The 24,954-nt window shown below is 33.0% G+C and overlaps 3 protein-coding genes across 6 annotated transcripts; 1 reads left to right on the forward strand and 2 right to left on the reverse strand.

Moving 5' to 3' along the window:
- Window positions 1-900: 900 nt before the first annotated feature.
- Window positions 901-9,555, reverse strand: LOC137827579 (protein argonaute 10-like). 4 transcript variants are annotated; one of them, XM_068633777.1, is made up of 22 exons: window positions 9,130-9,555; window positions 7,594-8,138; window positions 7,101-7,309; window positions 6,777-6,926; window positions 6,566-6,699; window positions 6,307-6,416; window positions 6,110-6,216; window positions 5,847-5,985; window positions 5,650-5,766; window positions 5,052-5,159; window positions 4,891-4,962; window positions 4,675-4,797; window positions 4,434-4,593; window positions 4,192-4,313; window positions 3,747-3,884; window positions 3,514-3,656; window positions 3,325-3,387; window positions 2,789-2,852; window positions 2,556-2,691; window positions 2,375-2,448; window positions 1,698-1,824; window positions 901-1,336 (listed from the first exon to the last, which is right to left on the reverse strand). In XM_068633777.1, exons 2-22 carry the CDS (start codon window positions 8,017-8,019, stop codon window positions 1,140-1,142), a joined length of 2,919 nt encoding a protein of 972 aa, XP_068489878.1. In that variant the 5' UTR covers window positions 8,020-8,138; window positions 9,130-9,555; the 3' UTR covers window positions 901-1,139. The 4 variants fall into 4 exon arrangements, with proteins under 4 accessions (XP_068489878.1, XP_068489880.1, XP_068489879.1 ...); XM_068633779.1 differs by having other exon boundaries at window positions 7,594-8,033; window positions 9,130-9,551; XM_068633778.1 differs by lacking the exon at window positions 9,130-9,555 and adding an exon at window positions 8,348-8,489.
- Window positions 9,556-15,853: 6,298 nt separating this feature from the next.
- LOC137827580 (large ribosomal subunit protein bL28c) lies at window positions 15,854-18,272 on the reverse strand. Its single transcript, XM_068633780.1, has 3 exons — window positions 18,061-18,272; window positions 17,843-17,959; window positions 15,854-16,326 (listed from the first exon to the last, which is right to left on the reverse strand). Exons 1-3 carry the CDS (start codon window positions 18,116-18,118, stop codon window positions 16,094-16,096), a joined length of 408 nt encoding a protein of 135 aa, XP_068489881.1. The 5' UTR covers window positions 18,119-18,272; the 3' UTR covers window positions 15,854-16,093.
- A 1,964-nt stretch (window positions 18,273-20,236) lies between these two features.
- Window positions 20,237-24,696, forward strand: LOC137827584 (uncharacterized). Its single transcript, XM_068633783.1, has 7 exons — window positions 20,237-20,388; window positions 20,521-20,580; window positions 20,675-21,631; window positions 21,835-22,035; window positions 22,169-22,363; window positions 22,524-22,724; window positions 22,838-24,696. Exons 2-7 carry the CDS (start codon window positions 20,538-20,540, stop codon window positions 24,175-24,177), a joined length of 2,937 nt encoding a protein of 978 aa, XP_068489884.1. The 5' UTR covers window positions 20,237-20,388; window positions 20,521-20,537; the 3' UTR covers window positions 24,178-24,696.
- The last annotated feature ends 258 nt before the right edge of the window (window positions 24,697-24,954 follow it).

The following is a 24,954-nucleotide window of genomic DNA, read 5'->3' on the forward strand; positions in this document are numbered from 1 at the left end:
TCCGTCTAAAATGGTGGTTTCTAATTAAATTTAAAAATTTAACTAACTTAAAAGAAATTCATTTTAGTCCTAGAACAAACGCAATAATACTTTATCATTTTTATTATTATTATTATTATAAAAGCTAAAGATTATTGTTATAAAAGGGTAATATTGTTTTTATTGTTTTAGTCTACATATTTCGAGGTGTAACAAGAGAAAGGATTTTTTGAGTAATTAATAAGTGAGTGATAGGATTTTAAAATACATTATTTTTAATTTTAAATTAAAGATTCACCTTTCTTGTATAATGAATAAACTAATAATCATACTCTTTATTTTATTTGTATTTATATATGTATTCAAATAATATACAATATAACAATAATTTAATAAATTTAATCATATATTTTATAATTATTTATATACTTTTATATTAAAATAACACAGAATCAATACAAAATATTTCACAATTTCCTATATAAATTCTTAAAAGAAACAAATAAAAAAAACACTTTCCCAGCCAAGCAAACCTATACTTATGAGACTCAAACACTCATACACTCATCTTATCAAGATAAATGATGTGTATGTCAAACACATGTATCAGACACCGATATTCAAATGATGTGTCTATCTCAAACATATGTATCGAACACCGATATTCAAATGACGTGTCTATGTCAAACATACGTATTAGATACCGATACTCATACAACACTCATATGCACGAATCGATGAATTATCTAATTCAAAATATATTTATTAGATTTATGGTAATTCTAGTACGGTTTTAAAAAGAAAAAATACATATATTTTCTAAAAACTTAAATTTATTATATAAATTTTTATTATGATTATAAAAATAAAAAACAAAATCAGAATATTGCATGGGATTGAAAATTTTCTACTATTTCAACATCTACAATGCCCCTTCAGGCAAAATTTTCTGTAAAAAGATTGATTCATGAACTTTGTTTCAGATGCCTAATTTAATCTTTAAACAATTTTGGTGATGGCTGGAACTCAGAATTAGCAACACTAAACCTATGATGTGCCTCTCATGTCCACCCAAATACTTGTACCAATCCTAAACTAAGCCTCTAGAACTATTATCATGGATCAACATTCATTTTATGCATCTTCTACAACTACACAATCTAACAGTAAAACATTACTCTCTTCACATTCTCTTTCAAGGCTGGCAATGGCTTCACCACACCACACTCTCCACCTGCTCTTGTTGCCTTGGAACCACCACCACCACCACCCCCCGAGGAGCCATTTTCCTGCATTTCCGGTTCCATGTAGAACCGTGCCCGAAAAGCTGCCAAGTGTGCGTAATATGCAGGAGGAACTGCATATAAATCAAATCCATTAAGATTTATACTTTGTAAACAAAGTAGAAGTCAATCAAGACATGTGTAATGTAAAGAAACAAATTTCAACTAATTCAATCCAATCTGATGTTATTATTTCAAGACATATTCTATGCTTTAAACCAGGACATCACCCCAACAATGTATGAAGTTTAACTTTTTTGCTTTATTAAACCATGAACATTAAAGGAATTACTAACATTCTTAATCAATGCAAAACTAAGTAATTTTATTTGTATTTGAGTCTAGAAATATTGCATTAATGTGGAGAAGACTAAACCCTAAACGCTAAACCCTAAAGTAGATGGATCCTAAACCCTAAAGTGGAGGAGGGCTTACCAACAGACACGGAGCGTGTACACCTGGCATATGTATAGCATAGATTGTTAGTCAAAGATTGGATTCCATCTGCTGTAAAGTTGTTTTCATCCCAAAGAACATGATAATGAGCAGGACGACTTGTACCCTGCATCATAATACAGACAACATTCATAATTGAAGCAAATTAGAGATTTAGATTTGCATGCTAACATAGCTAGACAATCTCCATTTTCCAAGATCTTAATCTAAGCATTAGACCCAAACTTGAGAGGAATGCCAATAAGGATACATGTTTTTCTCTTCCAAGACAGATTAAAGTTTCAGTGCTACTACCAACAAATCTCTTTTATCTACCATAATAAATCATGCATTGAGAAACCAAAACAAGAGCAGAAAAATTAAGATCCTACTGTACTAATCCCTCCCTAGCAGTTATCAAATCTATGTTGTTCTAAACTCTACCTATTATTTAGAGCAATCCCTGAAAGATGGACCTAGAACAAGACAAGGCGAATGATGAAACTTTTCCATTACTTTCAACCCACAATATGAAAAAACCAATGCATGACATTATCTCTAACAAACCCTTCTAATTATCTAAGGGGTATCAAAACTTTGCTAAATAATATGTTGCTTCATAATCAACATTGTAATCATAAAGCTCAAAATAGAAGAGATATAAAACTATCTTCCACCTGAATACCAGCATGACTGCAGAGATAAAAATCAAATTCTGTTGGATGACAGATTTTAGAATCCACAACAGTCCCTGAAAAGAATGAAAAAACAATCTAATTGCACAATCACTTTTAACCAGAAAGAATGACTCATTTATTTGTTTACATGGGGAATTCAATTCAGGTACAGTCATCATACCAGGCAATATATTTCCACTCTTATCTGTGCTGTTTCTGTCCCTGTGGTTATTTGCAAACAACCGAGTATGATGTCTTTTTTGTACAACTATGAAAGTTACCGGAGGTTGATAGTTTGGTTCTAAAGAAGCACATGCCTGCAAGTATATACATATATGTATTCTTGTCAGAACATGTGTTATAAATTGACCTATTAGAAGGTATGATGGGAGTGTGATAAATTATGATAATGACCTTCCGAATTGCATCCAACTCGTATAGTAGAACTTGGTAAAATTGCCCTTCACTTACACCATCCCTGTTCAAATTTCTTGTTAGCACAACAGTTTCAACAAACTATAATGTTTAAAAAATTTAGCAGATATTGATTTGAATGAACCATGTTCCTCACATCTCTGGATAAATTTAGACTACACATCTAGCAATATCATAGGCTACAATTTGATACCATTCCTCGGATAGACATGAAATATTGCTTTCACAACAATGCACCTGTGATGTATTCTTGCAAGCAGACTATTGACACTAAGGTTAACAAACAGCTTTCAAATATTGGAGTAAAGTGCATATTTCTATGACATTTATTCTAAGCAACAGTGTATCATGATAGAATCTATCAAAAATCTTAGAATGAACAAATTTTTTATAGACCCTATATTTTTAATTAGGAATGCTGCCACTCTAGCCACTCAAACTAAATGTTTTTGTTATGCAAGTCACAATATGCCTTGACCTTGCATCATAATTAAACATACATTAAAATTACATACCTATAAAATATAATCCTTAGAGGCTTCTGTCCTGTTGCCTTTCTAAAGGAAATCAACAAATCTCTGCATAAAAGGACACAAAACAAAATATTTAGAAAGTGAAAATTGTATAGTCAAAATCCCATCATTCCACAACAAAAAAAACAACATTGAGAATTAGAAAAGAGGATGTCAAGTTTCTAGTATTACCGGATCATGCCACCACTAACTAAGCCACGAACAGGGTCATGCCACATTTTGTACAAGTCTTGTATAAGTTCCTGCCTATGAGCCTGAGCACACACTAAACCAGCATATTTTGTCACTTCAGGCCAGTCTTGAGATGCTACGACCTATAGATTGGGTAATAGATATCAGCAACCATAACCCAAAAGAACCATTGCATTACTATAAAAACCAAGACAGCTAGATCAAAAGCATACAGCTGCAATTGAAGGGCTGGAATCTTCTCCATTTTCAGGGTGGGTAACATCTGCTCCAAATATTATAGTTGGTATGTCACTAACCAGTGGTATTCTACAACTTACAGCATCAACCAAAACAGTGTTTCTACCTCCCATCTGCATTAAGTAGATGTCAAATGATCATTAAGTCGTTGTTGAAAGCATTTCAAAGAAAAATACAAACATTTTTTTATTACTAGGCCTATCTGCATCAACTACTGAGATGTGGAACCCATACTAGCCAACAATTTATAACCATCATCAGTACACACGATTTTTATGCACAAAAATGTATCCATGCAATAACAGTGAAGAAAACCAAAAAAGCCAGAATTGTCAAACAATTGACAGAAGTTGATAGTAGACTTAAAATTCTTACTTTGCAAAGTGCTATTTCATGTAAGAGATTTGGGAGAAAACAAACCTTGACATTGATTTTCAAAGACACATTAGCCAGGTACTGCTTAGTGATCTTGAAGACATGCTTCGTCAGACAACATTGAGAAATTAAACCAAGGTCAGTTTCACAAATACGCTTTAGATCACCTGAAAACAAAATAAAGTTATATGAAGTTATGAGCATTTAGAATTTAAACTTGGAACAATGCTTACCATAGAGAGAACCTGATAAATCATGCACATTTATCACTATTGAAGGTGGCTTACCATAGAGAGAACCATTGTTGTCAGGCAATACTGCTAATAAAAGCTCCAATTCCTTTCCTTTGGTTTTGTTTGTTGACACATGGTAAACATGTTTCAAAGCTTTCTCCACATGCTCAGGTTTGGCATTGTAGATGGGGATAACAGGCTCTGGATTAAATTCCTAGAACCCAAAAAACAATATAAATTTCAATAAAGCTTGTCCACAATTCAAAACTAAACAACATAATAGAAGGAAAACTACCATGCCAGATACTTGGCACATTTGAGCTAGTTCGGTACAAAACGTGAGAGCAACAGTGTCTTGTACACTTCTTGAAAAATTTATGCAGGCCCACCGGCTGACAGTCATCCCATTTATCATTTTCTGTACCATTCAAAAGCAAAGGTAAAATAGTTGCATTCATAGCTGCTTGAAAACAGACCATTGTGACATCAATGTTCATCATGAAAACAATACCTTGTTCATCATATTCCATTGACCAACTTGGGGCAAACAATTCTTTTCTTTCCCACTTTCATGATATTTAAGCTGCAGACAAGAAATAGATATCAATGAATAATGGAAAAAGAAATCATCATATGCTTTATCTCACATCTTTTGGTGGAGAAGCACATTACCCACGGGGCAGGAAGAATTCGAGCCTCTACCGAAGCTAACTTCTCACTTATTTTGATTCCAAATTCCTTTGCATAAGGGTCTTGATCATAAGCATTGTGCTGAATGGTCTGCATGAAGAAAAACTAAATCGGTAATGTGACGGCCCAAATTTAAAGTTTAGCTTCTCGTATATATGATGGATACATTTTATTTGTCTGTGGAGATATAAATGTCATAGTTGAATGCATTTTTCCTTATTCAACTTTACTTATTATAATATCTCCCTCACGTGCTTTGAACTTTGAAACATCATTTGCATGTTCCGATTTCAGCATTGTTTGAATCATATTACAGTCTGCAACTTTTATACTATTCTGACTTTCAAGGTGTAAGTGACACAGACAAAGGCTAGAACATAATTTTGCTAAGTACACTTTAGGAAGGAATATGAGAAGTTAACAACATAAATAATGGCTCTCTAACCAAATATAAATAGCGAATGTTAGCTTATTTTATATCCAGAGAAGCTTGTAGTCATACATTCAGAGTACTGGAGAGAAATTTTAACTGTAAAACTGCTTTGAACAAATGTTAATCAATTCAAAATCAGCAAAGTACCCGCAAAATATCATTTTCTCGATCACGAGGTCTTTGACAAGTAACTTTCAGGAGAGCAGTGATTTGTTTCTCATTCAGCCTTTTAGTATAGCGTTGTCCTTCAACAATTTTGCAGGCCTGAGGAACCAGAAGTAAGATTAATCAAATAATTACTAGAAAGAAGAGCAGCTATGTCAATTACCAGGAATTCCCCTTACCTCCATAGGTAAATAATTTGCTTTCTTTTGATTTCCTACTTGAAGGCAAGGAAGGTGAGTATATTTAATTGTGAAACCATACATCTCTTGGAAATATTCAACTACTGACTTCATAGTTGAGTTCTCATCAACAGGAAACCTGAAGAGATAAGGCCTTGCCATTAAGAGAACTTGTGGAAAATAATTGGAACTTCTTTGAACATGGTGCACAACAAGAGTTACTGCATATCCTAAAATATCACAAAATCAGAATTATTACTTACACAAGTTCTCTGGTCGGTTGAGAAGTCAAACCAGAAACTCGGTACTTTCTTCTAACACTCCCTCTGTGGGTTACTTCAACTTTAACTCCTCTAAGAGCTTTCTTAATCTGTTAGACATCTTAAAGTAGTTCTGTAAGTTTTACAGTACTGATACTGTACAAAAAAAATAACTAAGCAAGCTTTATTCATATAAGTACTTTGATGCGATCCGCGTCAGACAATTGCCTTGATAGGATATCTTTTCCTAATAGCTGGCCAACATATTCCACAACTGGAAGAGGTTCAATGAACGCAGCAGAAGCCATATCTGAGATTCAATGAAATGCAAGAAGATTATAAACATAAATATGAGTTAAAAAACAGTACTTCCCTCAGAAATTTATATCCATGGTGCATAGTGATGTCTAACATGAAAGCTTTTTTAAAAAAAAATGATATCCATGGTAAGTAACATACCAATATTGAGGGAAAGACCCATCTGAGTAGGCCTTATGCTTTGGTAAAATCCACACCAAGACTCCAAACCTTCTCCAAGCCGTTGGGGTGTTCTAATATCTGGTGAAAAGAAGGATCTCCCAATTGGACAGAACCTATAGAAAAAAGCAGATTTTGTGAGAGAAAAGAACTTAAAAATTCACATTTTCTCTCAATTACTCAGCAAAACTACCTCTTAGATGAAAGCTCTCTTAATACAATGTCAAGAATTTGGAGTGCCTCTTGTGGAGCATCAGCACGTTTACCAGCCAGAAACTGGCCCAAGTGATGCAAATTCGCCCTAGCAACAAACTTGATCACCACTCTATATTCTCTTTCCCTTCTGAAAATGGGGCAAGTGTCAGTTGGTTTGGAAATTGAACTTCATTCAAATGCATACAGTTGATACACGCAAACATATAGTCCATCATGTTTTTGTTTTAAAGCCAAATAAAAGTATGAGATTATTATGCATATATTCTGTATGTTTAAACTGTATATACGCAATAAATCTTACTTGGGACCATTAACTCCAGCCTCGTCATCCACAACCTTTATCTTAAACTCTCTCCAGGAAAAGGGAAGAGGCCCTGCAGTGTACAGACTTTTTCTGCCATCATATGCTGGAAGCCTCATCCCAAGGTCAGACTCTTTATACAGCCTCACGAGTTCTGCTATTATAGACCTGTTCACAGCTTTGGAAGAGACTTCAGGGGTGATACTGACCTACAAAACACGGCAAAGGCAACAAACCAAAAGAACAAAGCTTCAGACCAAATTTAAGGAGTCATAAATGTCACAACTAGGAAAAGGACAGCAAAAACAAAACCCCATTCAGATCCTTCTGCAATTGAACAGCACATAGAAGAGGGAATGGCAGGAAGAGCTTAAATACTTCCAAAAATGGGCACAGTAGAGTGATGTGTGAGTCACTCACAAACCCCAAACTTATTTTTTCTTGCAGATGGCTACAGTAGAGTGATAGAGGCCAAGCAAGCAAAGGAGCTTACATCATACTGGTTCAGGTCCTTGTCCGGTAACTCAGCAAAGAAATGGTTAGCCTTCACAATGCACTTTATACCAACTTGTCCATAGCCAGGCCTAGGAGCAAAGCTCAAAGACTTGCTTGATGTAGGGTATCCCATCTCTATTTCACCACACATGGTGCTTCCATTTCCAAAACCACTTGTCACAATAGGTCTCATCAAAACATCTCCTTGATCACATTTTCTGCCACCTCTGCTCCTTCTTCTCCCCTTGTTCCTTGCATGAGGTGAAGTTTGGTTGTGGGGTTCTTGTGGCAGTGGTGGTGGTGGTGGACCTTTGCCATTTTGTACAGCTCTAGAAACCTTCTTGGCTCCATTCATGGGGTTCTGCAAATGGGGCTTGATAACAAGGTGTTGTTCTGAGCTCTCCCTCATCTGTCTCACTGGCATGTTCGCCTTTTGTGCTGAGTGGTGGCCAATGGATACACAAAAGAAGAAGCACACTTTGTCAAAGATGACCAGTTTTTGACGTTTAGTCTTTGCTTATATCAGTAAAGCAGTGCCAATTGCTTCAGCCAGGAACAAACAAACAAAGATAGAAAATCAATGTGTAGTAATTGCTGTAAAGTAAGAACCCAAAAAGTAAAACTTAATTATTTCGAGTTGTGTTTTCAGTGATGCATAAAGTAAAATATGGTCTTGGTATGCTGTGAAAACTGTAAAGTACATGCATTGTTTAAGGATACAAACATTATTATCATTCCTTTGCAAAACTTACAAATCCAACAGGTCATCCCTGTTTCAGCAAGCAAACCCAAAAATGGTGAGCTGGTAGAACCATAGGGCTAAGTATCACAAAAAAAGCAAATTTTGACAAAATTTTCTTCTGCCCTTTCGCTTCAAAGGAAATCTCACTGCAATTTTGGAGCTCGGCTATAAAGATTTTGTCACACTCACACGAAATATCAGAAACAAACGTAGCAAGAAAAAAGATTAATCAGTGAGTGTAAGGAAAAGAAAAACTTATTATAATAAAATATGATTAGACACATATATATATATATATATGTGTGTGTGTGTGTGTGAAAATCCCAGAAAATGAAAAATACCCAGAAGACAAAACCAACTCCTTAGACCTGTCTCCTCCCACCAAAAACTGAAAACCTCACCAAACACAGCCACATACAAAAATACACTTGAATAAATAAACAAACAAAAACATTGGAATAAAAGAATTGACTGTACAGGTTTGAAACAAACCTGTGAGGACTGCCTTGGAGTAAAGAATAAAACAACCAGAAGAAAACAAAAATCAAGAACAAACCATCCTAGGTGAAGGGAATAAACATTGAAAAGGGTAGAAAAATCACTGTCTAGAAGATTTGCAGACAGAAAAAAAATATAAACAAACATTAACAACAACAAAAATGCAATGCAAAGGCTATGCTAGATAAGAAAATGCTTTCTCTAACAAATGACTTGAAGTGAAAACAGAAAATGAAAAGCGACCAAGCCATGAGAAGGGAAAAGGGAGAGAGAAAAAACACAACTTGAACTCACCCTCTTTCTCTCGGGTAGCAAAGAAGGCCCTGTGACTAACTAAGCAAGTAGTAGCCACGTGAAAACTATAGTGGGTGAGTTTGGAAAGATTGAGAATTTAGAAAGATGGAAGATAAAGGGAGAAGATGGTGGTGGTGATGAATCTTATACACGCATGCAAAAGAGCTTTTGGTGTTTTCTTTATCACGTGTAGAAAAAAAGGCTCTGCCTTCCCTTCTTGTATTCCTCTTACTTCCTCTTCTTCTCTCTCCTACATTACACCCCTTGTTGTTGTAGCAGCAGAGGCTACGAAGAGAGAGAGGTATTAAAAAAATGGTGAAAGTTGAAGAGAGAGAGAAAGAGGGTAATGAGTCCAAAAGAGGTACTGAGGATTATAAAAGCAATGATACAAGGAAGAAGAATAATTCGAAGTTGCAGTCCTCTCTCTTGCAGGTTTCTGCAATGTTATTATGTATGCTTTGTTTTTTTTTTTTTCATTTTGAAAAAACAATGAATTAATCCTTAACTTTTACAAGAAAAGAGTTCGGATAGAAAAGAGTTTAAGAAGTAATAATTTAGAGTGTGAGGAAAATGGTTTCCTCGTCCCAATGCAAATGTCGCAATAATGTGAAGTCTTCACTTACGCTTTGCTTGGGTAAGCCTCGTAACGGTCGATTCAATGCTTTTCTCCACTTTCCAACTGTTATGTTACTCTCTTTTTTCTAGTTGGAGTTTTGCGCTATGATTCGGTGCTTCTCGGTTCACGCCACTCTCATGTGGGCCAGCTTTTGCACGGTTGATGCTTTCATATGATTAGATGGTGGAATCTGGTTCGGTGGGGGTGCACTGTGCCTTTGGCTAATGCTAATCATTGGATCATGCGGTGTGGCTGTGAGAGAGACAAAACCTAAGCTCACTATTTTTTTTAAATGAAAGGAGTGATTTTCTTTTACCATAAATGATTATTTTTACATTTCAATGTACGAATGAATCATAATTAATTGAAAGTGCATTTTAAATTAAAAATATTTTGGTTGTTATATTGTGCGGATATAAGGGCTAGAGTAATATTAATCCACGTCTATATACAATTGTTGTCCTGTTTGTAGTTACTTGATTCTTCGAGTCCTTCCTCCTTCACGCGTGCGTTCGTCTGATCGGCGGGATATTTGCGATTGCAGTCCGACGCTCAAGTCAGTGTCAATGTTTAGTCAAGTCTCTTTGATATTATAAAAACGTACATTTTCCCCTTTCAGAAGTTCCTTTTGTAAGTTGACTTGGACTTAGGCTTGTGTGGGTCAGGTAACCGATTACTGAAAACATGCGTAGTGGTCTCTAGGTCGTGTGTAGTGGTTCCTTGATATTAAAGGAGTGTTTCTCAAAGTATTTATAACTTATTCAATGTTAATTGTAACAGTTTGCCACATATTTATAGTACTGAATTATTTTAATATAATGTCTCGATCGTTCGGTGCCGACCGCTCCAATTGTAGAATTTAGTGATAGATTAAATTGGTTTAGGGAGTTGGTGTGTTGTGTATGATGATGGTATGATGAAATTGTATCCGACGGTGGGAAATGGAATAGGTGTTTGACGAAAGTACTCAAGTGTAATTTGGAAGGTTGCATCTTGGAAACCTGGTAGTGGATCATTACTTCTTGACCTCAATAACACACATTATAACCTTTATTTTGTTGCAGACACAACTATCATCATCCTATTCTTTTTTACTTCTTCAATTCACCCACTTCAAATTTTATTACTCTGTTTATATCTATAGGTTATAGAGATATTGAGGGGAGTGTAAATATTTTGCTTCAATATTAAAATGAACATTATTAAGATTCAAACCCTGAAATTCTTTGGACCACTTTCACAGGTTATGATTCACTCTACAACACCCTTGTGATCTCTTTTCCTTCACATTTTCTTCAGTTTCTTGTTTCTTCTTATGCTTGCCTCACTTTTTTTTAACTTTTTCAATAAGTGTTTCACAACTTCCAATGATTTTTCATACTTTCAAGCTTTAGTCTCTAAAATCTAACTACACACTACAAATGGGTGAACGTGAAACCAAAAACACAGGGAACACATAACAAAGTCTAAAAACGAAAAAAGGAAAAAGTATAAACAAATGTAACCCAAAACAATAATAGAGCAACCAGAAACACTGTACAAAATATATAAGAAAATGTAATGCATCAAACTGATGTATTGTATTCTGATCAAACATTTCAAAGATGTTTGTAAACAATGAACCCAACATTGTGAAAATATTTAAGGTTGATGATTATTACCATTTTTTTTTATTTGAGGATTGTTTTTGTGGTTTGAAGAATCTAAAATATGTTTCTAAGTTAAGTATCGGATAGGTTGACCTTGATTATTTTGTGTATAAGAGTTTAAACATGAAGTCTTTATATAAAGGTTGAGATACTCCTAAAATGTTTATATAAGTGTCTAAGCATTTTGAAATTTCTCATTTTATTTTATTTATTATTTACTGATAAAAAAAATTAAAAATATTTCATAATTGTTAGTTTATTGTTTCTTTGTCTCTTATGTTTGTTTGTTTTGTAACTGAAATAATAACGTCTTAAAGCTTTGATTTAAAAAAAGAGCAATCACAAATTTATTTATTGAATAAAACTATAGTGGATGTGATTATTTTTCAGTTATGGAAATCTTAAAGCCAGCATGAATTTACTTATTTTGTAGCTTTTGGCACAACTTTTATCATCATAAAATGTTTGAAAAGCGGAAAGTGAGTGGAAGAAAAGGAAAAAAAAATAGAAAGAAATTAAAGAAGATATAACAATTCATTCACGAGATATAACACATGAGTGAGGGACCACTCATTTCCATAACTCCAACATTCTCAAATCTTATTAAAAAAATCTTTCTCTATATAAGAAAACTTGAATGCTAAATATTTTAATTTTATAATTGTTGAAAATTATAGATTATAGATTATCACATCTCATGATATATAACTCGACCTGAAGCTCAACTAACAGTTTTATGAGATTGAGTTATATAATGTTATGAGTTGTTAACCTTGATGTGAAGGGTGTGCATTTAAGATTTTATATCGACTAACATTTTATAATATACAAGTGAGTGCAAACATCACTTACTTTTATAAGATTGAATTAAATTTAAAATAAAAAAAAAAGGAAAGAGTGGTAAGGGATATGGGAATTGAGTAGAAGAAGATTTGTGAGGACCATAAGGCAACATAATGATGGGTTATTAGATGGTTTGGGTTGCATGCTCACATCATTCCACAATACATTTATTGCACCAAATCATTACCTTCACAGAAGTGTGAGAGAGAGAGAGAAATTGACCCATTTTGTTGAGATTGAAAATGTAGAGGACTATGTTTTTTGAAAGTACATATTAAGAAGATACCAAATTAATGAGAAGAAGATGTTTAAATTTAGTAATGTGATTAATGCAGAAATAAATGGACCTAACCTATGACTTAGCTTCTCAACATTTTGGTCTCATGCCAAACCCAACAACCTATTACCTTTTTCTTTCTTCACCTTATAAAGATACACATTATACTGTATTATTATACTTTGGTGTAAATGGAAATGTTTTGCTACAACTTTATACAATCATCACATATTCATATTCATATTCATATAATCTATTCTTCATAACTTTCTCACACTTTCCCACCTACCAATCTATAACATCATATATGTCTCATCATTCTTATTTTTCTTCCACATAATTTTTCTTTTAATTCCTGTCATATAGTTATCCTATTTATAGAAAGTTATTAAATAAAAATTAAATTTTAAAAAATAATAATTATTCATTATATTAATTAAATTAGACACTAATTTATAAACTAACAAATTATTTATGTTTAAAATTATTTACATTATTAATAAAAATTTGTAAAATAATTTTTAAATTACCTACCTAAGTTTTAATGATTAATATTTTAAATTTTAAATTAACCTCTAAAAAAATAGTAAAAACTAATTTAAAATATAAAGTAATAAGTAGCTAAAACCTTAATAGGGATTAGATACCATATAAAAATTATTTTATAATTTTTTATTAAAAACTACTTTAGATACTAATAATTTTGTTAATTTTTAAATGATATATAATTTAATCAAATAGTAACTAATTACTTTCATCTATAAATTTAGTTTCTATTTAATGATTAAACTCTAAAACATTAATATTTTTTATTCATTATTTATGAAATTTAGAAAAATAGCACATAAATATATTTAAAAAATAAATAAAAAACATTATGAGTTACTAGGTGATATAAAGAAATATGTTGATGGAATTCTCCCCATGATGAAGCATGTGGCATCATGATGATACTCACATTCTACCTACTTACCACATATAAACACACCATTTATGTTGTTCCATGAATAAAGATGTTCTTCATTCTTAAATTATTATTATTATTATTGTTATTATAAAGGAAGCTATAATTACTATTTTAATGTCTTAGGGTTTGTGTTTTGTTGTGTTTGGAAATGCAGGCTTGGATGATCAATCTTTCATATTTCTTCAACTCTATACTTTTCCCAACCTCTTTGCATAATTGCCCTAATAATTGTTTCATACTTTTTTTTTCAAAAGTATAATATATTAAAATCACCAGCATTTATTTTAATATAACAACCATTAGTAAATTTATTTTATTAAAAAATATAGAGACATTCTAACCAGTTTTAATTATGATTATAGCTAATTTTTTTATGATAGACTATTATCATTATGTTTACACGGATTAATTAGGAGATAACTATAATCATTATCAACTTAATTAGTATGAGGAGTTTGAGTTTTAAATTAATAACTTTATTAGATATTAAACAGAGGATTTTTTGTAATAGTTTCATAAAATTGGAACATGATATAAAGAAAAGTCACTGAAGATGATATAATTTTTTTCTATTATCTACTTTACTCATTAGTAAATAATTTATTATTTATATGGTTATCATCCACTAATAATCCCATAGCCCAAGCCCCACCTTAACTTTTTTCTAGAAAAAAAAGTGGGACAAGTTCAAAGAGAAAAAGATATAGATTTTTGTCTTTTATGTGTTTGATTTGGGCCCCACAACTGTCCTAAAAGTCCATGGGCCAATCCATCTTTTTGCATGGGCCATAGAATCCATTTTCCGTACAGTAATTTGGGCTACCTCAGTTTTCCTAACACCAACATGCAGTGTTTATTGTAGTTGGCAAACACAAACCAAAAAAATAAAATAAAAACAAATTAATATTTTTGACAATGGTTGAAAAAAGTTAGTAATGTTACTTTAAATTGATTACTTTGGTTCCAAAACAATAATGGAGAGGAGGTCCATGATTTAATGAAAAGTAAAATAAAAAATAAAAAAACAAAATTGTAACATGATTTTCACTGAAAGTGTCCCAAACTTTTGCAATTGCTTTAGTGTCTACTTTATGCCTTTATTGAAGCTGACAAAAGGCTTGAGGTGGTCATGGGCCTATCAGTTGCAAAGCTAAGAGAAAGGAGACATTTTAGGCCCAAAAATAAATTTCCAAAATTTTAAATCCAATTTGATTCTTTTTTGCTTTATTGTGCCTTCAACTGTGCATTGCAAATAAAGGCCCAACATTATCCTTTGAATCAAAGCTTTTCTCTATTTTTTTTTCTTTTGTTGTAGAATTTTGTATATCCATGGTTCCTGTGGTATGATTATATTAAAAGTGTACCATACTGATTTGTTAACTTTTCTAGGAAGAACGGTTTTTTATGGACATAGGCTAAATAGTATCTCAAACTGATTGTACTGATGTGTTGGTTGTCTTCTTATTCTTTTCTTTAAGTCTTATTCTTTTGTAATTAGTGCTTGGTCGGGGTCACCAGGTCCGAAACTGGCTCGTCCGATACCAATCGATACGAGAACTAAAATGAAAATTAAGTGATTACTTTAGGGAGAAATTTATGTATTGACAATGATATGAACAATGAATTTGCCCTATTCCCCCTTAATCAGCCAGCATTTAAGGAGAAAAGTTGTTGTGAAGCAATTTAAAATAGAGGTACAAATATCAAGTATGGAAGGATATGTTCCTATAAGTTTGTAAATGAAAAAACATTTTACAGTTATTTATTAACGACTAAAAGTGTTTGTTTTATTCTTACTTATTTTATAAGATCCAAATCCCAGTGAATGATGTGACCAAAGACCAATAAAACAACTTTGTCTGAATGTGTTTTTTTCTTGTCTATGCACATATATGTTGCATTTTGTGCTTTTGACCTTTCCAGTGAATTTTGGAGAGAAGACTGACTTTGCCATTCTCTTTCAAAGTTCAAAATTATTTGGAACAATGTTGAGATTAGGGAACAAAGTGTTATGTAATGAAGAATAAGGTTCTGGGGTGGTCTGATTAACTAAAACTTTGCATTTTGCAAGTTTGCTTATCATGTATCTGTGTACTGCATTGATGAGTTCATTGATTGATTCATATTTACACCTACCAAGAAAATTAAGCTAAGTTATACACTTACTGTTTATGTCATTGATTCATTTTATTTGAATTTAAAGGTGTACAAAATATTAAATATTGAATATGTGTTTGGATTGGAGTTTCCTAATGCACAAAGCCAAGAAATAACAGGTGGGTGTGTGTTGGATGCAAAAGAGTTCCAAAATGATTGCCACAAAAAGTCAGTGCCTCTGGCAACAACTTTTGTGGTTGTGGTACAATTCAAGATACAGAAAAAAATCAATTTAGTTGGATAATTCACATTTATGAAGCTACTAATGATCCTATGAACATTATAAGCTGCATGAGGGGTTTGTCAAAGATTTCCATTAGTGAGATTCACAGCCCCATATCTTGTTTCTCTACAAACAACACAACTTGCTTCCGAAAATTAATATACTTAGAAGAAAAATCTAAGGAACATGAATGTATTCTTCCACTCTGTTACAAAACCATAATTAGGTACTCTTATTTCTTCCTGAGATCAACTCCAGCCTTCTTTGCAACTGCATCAAGTCCATTCTTCTCTATGGTTTTCAAAGCTTTAGTTGACAAACGAAGCTTTACAAAGCGCTTCCCCGCTTCCCACCAAATTCTCTTGTACTGAAGGTTCACAAACTGCAGTTTCTTTGTCTTATGGTTTGAAAATGACACTTTGTTGGCCCTGTTTGATTTCTTTCCAGTGAAGGGACAAACTCTCTCTGAAAAAACAATAAAATCACAGCATTAGAAGAAGAATCAATCTCCAACCTACTAGTTTATCTTTCCCTTTTTTTTTGAATCAGCAAAACACATAGGATATGGCGATACAAATATTTTATTTAAAGTAACAAGATAAGATGTGTAAGATACATATTTAAAAATTTATAAAACATAATAAATATATAACTGCAATTGTAGATACCTAATTAATAAACACATTTATTAGACATTACCAAAATAAAATAAAATCATAAATCATTGTCAAAATAAATTAATTTCAATTATTTATATATAGGAACAACACTATCAATATCATTACTTTTTTTTAAAAAATAATACAAAAAGAAAACAATTTCCATTTTGATTTATGAAGAGACAATGTTTCCATGTTTCTACATTAGACACACTTTACGTTTCTTAGAAATAAATGTCTTCAAAGCATGGTCACTTCACCAATACATATAGGTGAAGTATTGATATTATCAGGTTCGTGAAACAAATAAAAAAGGAAGTTTGGAAACTTTGACGAGATGTACTAGTTCAACATCCTAGATATCAGTATCAGAAATGGATATGTGAAGCACATTGAAGCATCAGTGCTTCATAGATTGCAGTTAAGTCTCATACACTAATGATAGTGAAGATGATTCACATCAACAGGTAAATTGTTAGTTGTGCATATTTTCTTGAAGTTTGGTTTGAAAAATATTTTCTATTTTCTATTTTCAATTTAAAAAAAAAAGATACAGAATAGTGGAACTATAGCTTGTAACAATTGTTTTCAGGGTTTGCTATATAAAGTTTGAAATCAGAGAAAAAAACGTAAAGAATCAGAGCAATTAATATATTACATTAACACTATTTATGATTTCTTCCAAATTCACACAATACCCAAGCCTAACAATCTCTTGAATTTTAGAAATATACTACACTATATAACAGCCGAAAAACATTAAACCATATACTTCCCCAACTGTGTGAAATATTATTGCAGTGATACTCGATTACTTAAACTTATAGTGTGGGTTTGGATCCATAATACTGGTTTGTAAAGTAAAGTTATTACCCTACTTAATATATATATTCTCTTTTAACCACATCACTAGTTGATGAAGTGGGACGAAGAAATTCTATTGGTACAGCTACAGCACATAAGTAGTATTATTACAATCCCCCTATCTTAAAACAACTACAGCCACATAAATTAAAAACAGAATAAATATTTTTTATTGAAACAATTTTACTAGAATAACTTCCCTCACTCGAGCAATACATTTTTTATAGATTAAAAATACAAATATGGATGCAAATTTGAATATTTTAAGACTAAAACTGCAATGATTTTGAGAATTTGGTTATATTGATACAGATAATTTTAAAAAGAAGAAGAAAACAATGTTTGAACAAAATTTGCAAGTTAGAGTGAACCTAATTACTAATCGGAAGCGACATGAATGTTAGGGTTAACGAATTGAGTGAAAGCAGAGAAATGAAGAAGAAGCGGGAATTGCTCACTGGCTACGATGGGGAGAGGTGCGGTGAACGAGGGAGACGCGGTGAGGGGCAGATTGGGAAATTTAGGGCAGCAGATTCTGAGACCGCTCAACTGCGAGGTGACAAAGCCGAGATCCGCTGAAAATGAAAATGATTCAGTTGAGAAACAGAAAGAGAAAGAGAGAATGAAAGAAGAAGAAAAAGAAGAAGAAGAAGAAGATGAAGATGAAGAGTGTTACAGGGTTTGTTCCTAAACGACAGCGCATAACTTCCAGAACTTGCTATTGCCATTGTCATTGCTTCTGAGTTTCTTATCTCTTCACACTTCCTGCTACTTTGCTACCCACACACCATGCGCTGCACCTGATAACATCTCTAAATTATAACTATTTTTTGAAATATTATTTATTTTTTTAAATATTTTTATTTCTAATTTTTCAATATTTCCTTTGTCTCCATTTTAACATTTTCAAAATTACATTTATAATAAATAAAACAAAAAAATTATAAAAAATTTGTTGAAAGTAAATAGAACATGAGAATATGTTTATATTTATATATAGCTAGCTATAAATTATTATTAAAATTTGATTTGGATAAGAAATGATAAGAATGTGTTTTAAAAGAAAATCAGTTTTCACTGTAGAATATGTTTTTTCTCGTTTTAACAAATTATTTAACAAAACACTGTTATTAAACTCCCACACAAATTAATATCAAAACTAATTATCTTACCGAGACTAAATATGTTCAAAGTTATAAATTTACCACAACAACTTTTTTGATAATAGAGTAATTTTGAATAATTTTTAGATCGAATTTCTCTTAGAGTGACTTCTTTAGTTTTCTGCTTCCGGTGTTCATGGTCTTCAGGTGCGTTAGTCTCTAATTAGATCTTTCTTTTGTCGAATGATTGTGGGGTCTCCAATTAGATCTTCTTTTTCATCAAATGGTTGTGGGGTGTAAATGCACTCCGATGATAAGTTAGTCTGAGTACAATATGTAGGTGAGTTGAGAGAAAAAAATTACTTCAGATGCTTGGTTACCTCTGGTATTTATACGTTTTAGATGAACTTCAACTGTCATGAACCTTTTCATGGGTCTAAAAGAAGATCTAATTATGTCTTAATCACACTTTACAGATACACTTAATTATGATTAAATGAAGTTTAACGGGTTTTGTTTGGATTATGTGAGTTATTCGGCCTTCTCAGTCATTCGTCCACGTTGGCCATTTCGACTATCCGGTATTACAAGTAATATGAAGAATTTTTTTTTGTAATTTAATTAATTGATATGAAGTTTATTTAAATAAGATGAGTATGGACAGAAGCCATATCATATAAAAATATCAGTCATTTGGCAAAAGCGACACACTTTTCTTTATGCTCCTTTCCAAGAGTTAAACAATTGAGGAAGGTGTGAGTTGTTAAACTTCTTATCATATAGAAAAGTAGCAAGTACACAGAAATAATGCACACCACCATCCAAAAATTATGGTACTTGTTTCCCAACCCACCTTGCAAACAAAGAATGGACTTTATGTACCCAAAGAAAAATAAGAAACAACAGACCCAATTACTCAATCCCAAACCTAATCATCATCATCATCACACCATTCTCTTTACAAATGGAAAATAAATAGACAATCTCATTCTTTGCCAATTGTTACTGGACATGTCCCAAGATCCTACCTGTATCATATATGATTCATTGGGTCCTTTGTCCATTCAGACAGTGCAACAAAACCCTTCACTCCTTACTTTAGAAAAGGAAAAACACTTGGAAAGTTTTCTCAAACACATGGAAAGTCCTTTAGGTTGAATATGTTTTCCCAAAAGCTCAACAACAAACAGCATAGAAACAATGATGATTTGTTATAAGTTGTTAAATTGTAATTCCCCCACTCTTCAATCAGTGTTTGCAAATTTCTCTGCCATCATGCTTTCCTTCAATGACAGTACTTTTTAGAAAATTTTAAATAATACTCATATGGCCAGTGATAGGCTAAGGCCGCTTAATAATCATGGACTCACCGAAAGTGAACGTTTGGTCACATTATCTTAGATTATGAAGCAATCATGTGTTAAAGATCCCATAAAGATTAGAGCATTTTTATAGTGTATAAGTGAGTACAAATCTCACCTCATAAACCAGTTTTATGAGATTGAGTTGGGCTTAAAATTCACTTCTTAATATGATATCAGAGTCATTTTAAGCATATCCTAACAAGAGTTTATTAAACTTATCAGACCACCCACTATCAGACCGTTATCGAACCACTCATAAATTGATTTATAAGGTTGAATTAAGTTTAAAGTCCACTTCTTAATATCATGGTCTAAGGTTGTAATGCCAGATAAAAAGGAGATGACGTTTTATATTGTGATGAATTACTTTAAGGGTGTGATAATTAGGCAAACATAAAGGACCCAGAATGAGGAATATGGAGCAAGCAAGACCATGTTACTGGCTATAAACACTCTGGCAATGTCACAGAAATCAAGCTGTCCTCAAATGTCTAAAGTTAAGAGCATGTGAACTTCATCATCAGTATCACTATCATGGTATGGCTTAGCCTTGTTGTTCTTGGAGATTTTGAACTTGGAGCCTTTTTAGTTCATATATCTTGTTCTCTTATAAGCAAATCAATTGTGCGGGGATTACAGCATAATCTCTTTACATTGGTTATCTTGCAGGATTTGGAAAGCTGAGCATGGGCAACGAAATGGGTAATAACAACACATCTGCTATCAAAGGTACATGTTGGTTTTTGGAATGCTCAAGAAAATTTTGTTAAGTAAAGTGCTAGTTTTCATACCTTTAACTCTTGATTTCATTTTCCTTTTGCAGAGGAAGATAACTTCAGTGAAGCCCAGAAAAAAGGTTTCCAAGAGGATACTAATGAAACATCTATAGCCAATGTTGTGAAAAAAGCTTCCATTGATATAACAAATGAACCAGGGAAAGGTACATGGCAAGATGAAGGTTATGCAGAAGATGTAAAAAGGGAAGCTCAAACAATTACAACAGATGAAGCCAATGATGAAGACTCTCAAGAGAAAACTACAGGGTTTGCTTCTAACCATACAAAAAGAGTGCTTGAAAATGATTCAATGAAAGGAGATACTCATGCAAGTGATGTAAATATGGAAAATCAAACGCCTCCAACAGCTGAAGCTGAAGTTGTTCAGGAGAAAGCTGCAGCAGCACTGGTTTCAGAAGATACAACAACTGAACTAGAAAAAGTTATACTGCAAGAAGATAGTCATGAGGATTATATGAAAGAAAACATGCAAATGATTCCATCAGATGAAGGCAAAGATGTTCAGGAGGAAGAAGCCAAAGCTTTTCAGGAGGAAGTAACAGGGTTAGATTCTAACAATACAAAAAGTTGGCTTAAAAATGATGTGTTGGGAGAAGATACTTGCAAAAATGACATGAATATGGAAAATATAACACATCCAACTTCTGAAGTTGAAGATGTTCAAGAGAAGGATACAGGAATAACTTCCAACTATTCTAGAAGTTCGCTTGAAAATGATTTATTGGAAGGAGATGACCCTGAGGATGATACTAATGTAAATCATGAAAAGCACAAAACAGTAGAAGAAAAATTTGATCAACTACACATAGAAACAAGGCTGGATTTTGATGATGAAACAAGTGAATTTGATGATAAAACTCAGGAAGATAAACAAGATGCTATTGTAGTAAACCCTACTGCTAATGGCATAGATGTTCAGGAAAAAAACATCATCTCAGCTTCCGATGCTGCATTGAAGTTGACAAATTCTCTTGAAGGTTCAGGTTAGTAATTTATTTCAAAACTGATGCATATAAATAACTAATAGTGATTGTTCAAATCTCACTTAGAGGGTTGTGTTGGATCCACATACACCATAGAAATGACCAATATAGTTATTATAAATCAGTTTTATAAAATTGAGTTAGATTCCTAGTTAAACTTCTAAGAGTAATTTTAAAAAATTACTCATAATTCTGTTTTATAGGAGATGAAATAACTGAACTCAGACAACCTGAAAATTCTCCAAACGATGGATCAGTTGAAGCTGGAGGTGGAAAGTCTGAGATTTTGTCAAGTTTTTCTTTGGAAAGCAGTGAAGAATATGAGAAGCAAGAGACATGCTTGAGAGAACACCTGATAGAAACATGTAATCATCACCTTAGTAATGAGCCTTCAATTCCACAAGGTTAGGAGTTAAGGCTATACTGTTAATATTTTGATAGCCCTTATCCACATTTACTTAAACCAAGTTGAGTTAGGCTTTATGCCCAAAGTCTAAGAGTAATTTATAAAAAATTACTAAGGATTCTGTTTTGTAGGGGATGAAATAACTGAAGTCAGACACCCTGATAATAGATCAGTTGTAACTGAAGGTGGAAACTTGGAGAGCTTGTCAAGTTCTTCTTCATTGGAAGACACTGAAGAATATGTGAAGCTAGAAGAGACATGCGTGAGAGAACACATGTTAGTGACAGATAATCATGTCCTCAATAATGATCCTTCAATCCAACAAGGTTAGGACAATTCTGTTAATATTTTGAGAGTCTTATCCATAGTTATTAAGAATTGGACTTTAACTCTAATTCAACCTTATAAATCTGCTTATAAGGTGAGTTTTTATCCACTTATATACCCTAAACCTTAAAACTTAAACTTAGGATTCTGTTTTTACAGGGGATGAAGAAGCCGAAGTGAGACAACATGACTCTTCAAAGGTTGGATCAGTTGAAGCTGAAGGTAGAAACTCTGAGAGCCTGTCAAGTTCTTCACTAGAAGGCACTGAAGAATACGAGAAGCAAGAAGAGTCATGTTTGAGAGAAGAAATATTACTAACATGTAATCATCACCTTGATAATGAGCCTCCAATCCTACAAGGTTAGTGCCAGATTACATTTACTTTTTGAAATGTTTTAGATTTTAATTTATCAGAGATTGTAAGCTCACAATAGAAATTTAAGATCTGTTTGTTGTCTTGTTCTGAATTATAGCATATGAAGAGGAAATGACGGTTTTAACAATGAGTGCTGTGAACATGACAAATAATATAGAGATTCAAGAATCAAGTGTACATTATGAGCATCATGAGCCAGATAAATTTCTCTCCGAACAATCATTTCTAGGTACAGACTCACTCCTTGAAGATAATTTGCTAGATACTAATTCTCATTCTGAGTTGATTAAGGATGATGGTTTAGCAAAAGAAATGGAATCCCATGAAAAATTATGTACTGACAAGTCAGGTGGTAAAGATGGAAACGAGCTTGGGAGAAGTTTGATAGATCTTTCTGGAACTACATCTGATTCCCTAAGTATTGACGCCACCACCAATGGTAATTCATTTACCAAGGTAATTTGTACTACTGAGGATTCCCTCATCTCACCTCTTGAATTTGACAATGAGGAAAATTGCAAGGCACCATATGGAAAAAGTATATTAAGCAGAAGTGGGTCAATGGAAAATTCACATTATTACAAGCCAGATCAATCCATGAAAGATTCATTGAAGGAAAACAACATGGTGTATACATGTGATGTGTCAATAGAGTCTAATGGGGAGTGCAATGGAGAGAGAAATATGTCACTTGATTCTAATGTCTCCAGGCTTGTCACCAATGATCAAGTTGAAGAACCTAAAGTAACTGATAATGGAGTACAATTTGATGCTTATATTAACAACCCTGATTCTTCTGAGTTGGAGGATGATGAAGCATTTGAGAAAGAAGGTAAAGAAGATCCACAACATGCAGAAGCAGCTTCATATGCAGGGGCAGAACTAAGCACTTCTACAGTTACCATGTCCATTATTGGACCATGTTCAAACAAGTTCATACTTGAAAATGGTGGCTATGAAACAAGGGAAAGCATAACAAGGCTCAGTACTGAATCAAACCCTGAGAATCCAAACACCTCTTGTCAGATGCAAAAGTCACCAAGCTTTAATCTCAACCTCAGAAAGGAAGCAAGGCCTGAAGAATCAGACAAGACTCCATTGCTTCATCAGAATAAGTCTGCAAATGAAAGCTTCTCAAAACACATCAACTCAATGCCTCATGGTGAATATGAGCAGTGCATGTTACACAGTAAAGAAATGCCAGTGGAAGAGAAAATTGTTACTATGGAAAGAAGTTACTCTAAGAAATCTAAAGCTCCATTCATAGGCCTTTTGAAAGAAGAGGAAGAAGCTCATCTTCTAGGCATGGCACAGATACAAGAAAACCATGTTGGCACAAAGAATACAGTGTCATCTACTTCACATAAAAGACAAGAGAAGCGAAAGCCTCGGTCTTCCTTCTTCAGCAGCTGCATGTGTTGTGCAACTGTACCTTGAGAATTATACTTACCATTCTATTTTACTTTTCTCCTTTGTGTTGCGAGTTTCTTTCCAATTTCTAAGGTTTTAAAAACAGTTCACAATTGCTGTGGTGGCTACAACCTCAAGATTTTGGAGATTTCATGACAACAATGTGACTGCAATTGCAACCACATCTGTGGCATTTCTCTACAAACTTCCCTAATATCAAAGATTGCAAAGAAATGGCAACTGTGACTTCAATTTAAAAGCCTTGTTACTTTTTTTTGAAAGTGAAGTTTTGATCTGGAGATTATCCTGGTTGAGTTCAACCAACAGCAGGGGAAGTGCAGCAGCAGCTATGATCATTCGTTTCTGTGGTTATTTTCTGATGCTTGTTCAAGATGAAGTGGTTCCTTGTGAAATTTTACTTTGTTTGAGAGATTTCACAAATGTAGAGAGAGCAACTTTTCTGCTTTTGATTGTATGTTGTAACTTTTTTTTTTTCCACTCTGATCTTGGACAATTATACTCATAAAACCTCATTCTTGTGTTTGATTTTTGTGGTTTAATATCTTATAGGTGTGAAATTTCAATCTTTAATCTCCATAAGGAAAAGTACTGTGACAATATTTGTATTATTCATTAGTTTTTAAATTTTTAAATTTTAATTTTAAATTTTAATTTTAAATTTTAATTTTAAATTTTAATTTATATTAAGTGTACCATCCATGTGGTTTGGTCAAATTTGTCAAATTACCCATCTTAAGGACCAAGTTAAAAGATTAGAGTTCGGTTGCTGACCTGACAAGCCAC

Source organism: Phaseolus vulgaris, chromosome 7 (assembly GCF_000499845.2).
Source record: "Phaseolus vulgaris cultivar G19833 chromosome 7, P. vulgaris v2.0, whole genome shotgun sequence".
Classification (NCBI taxonomy): Eukaryota; Viridiplantae; Streptophyta; class Magnoliopsida; order Fabales; family Fabaceae; genus Phaseolus; species Phaseolus vulgaris.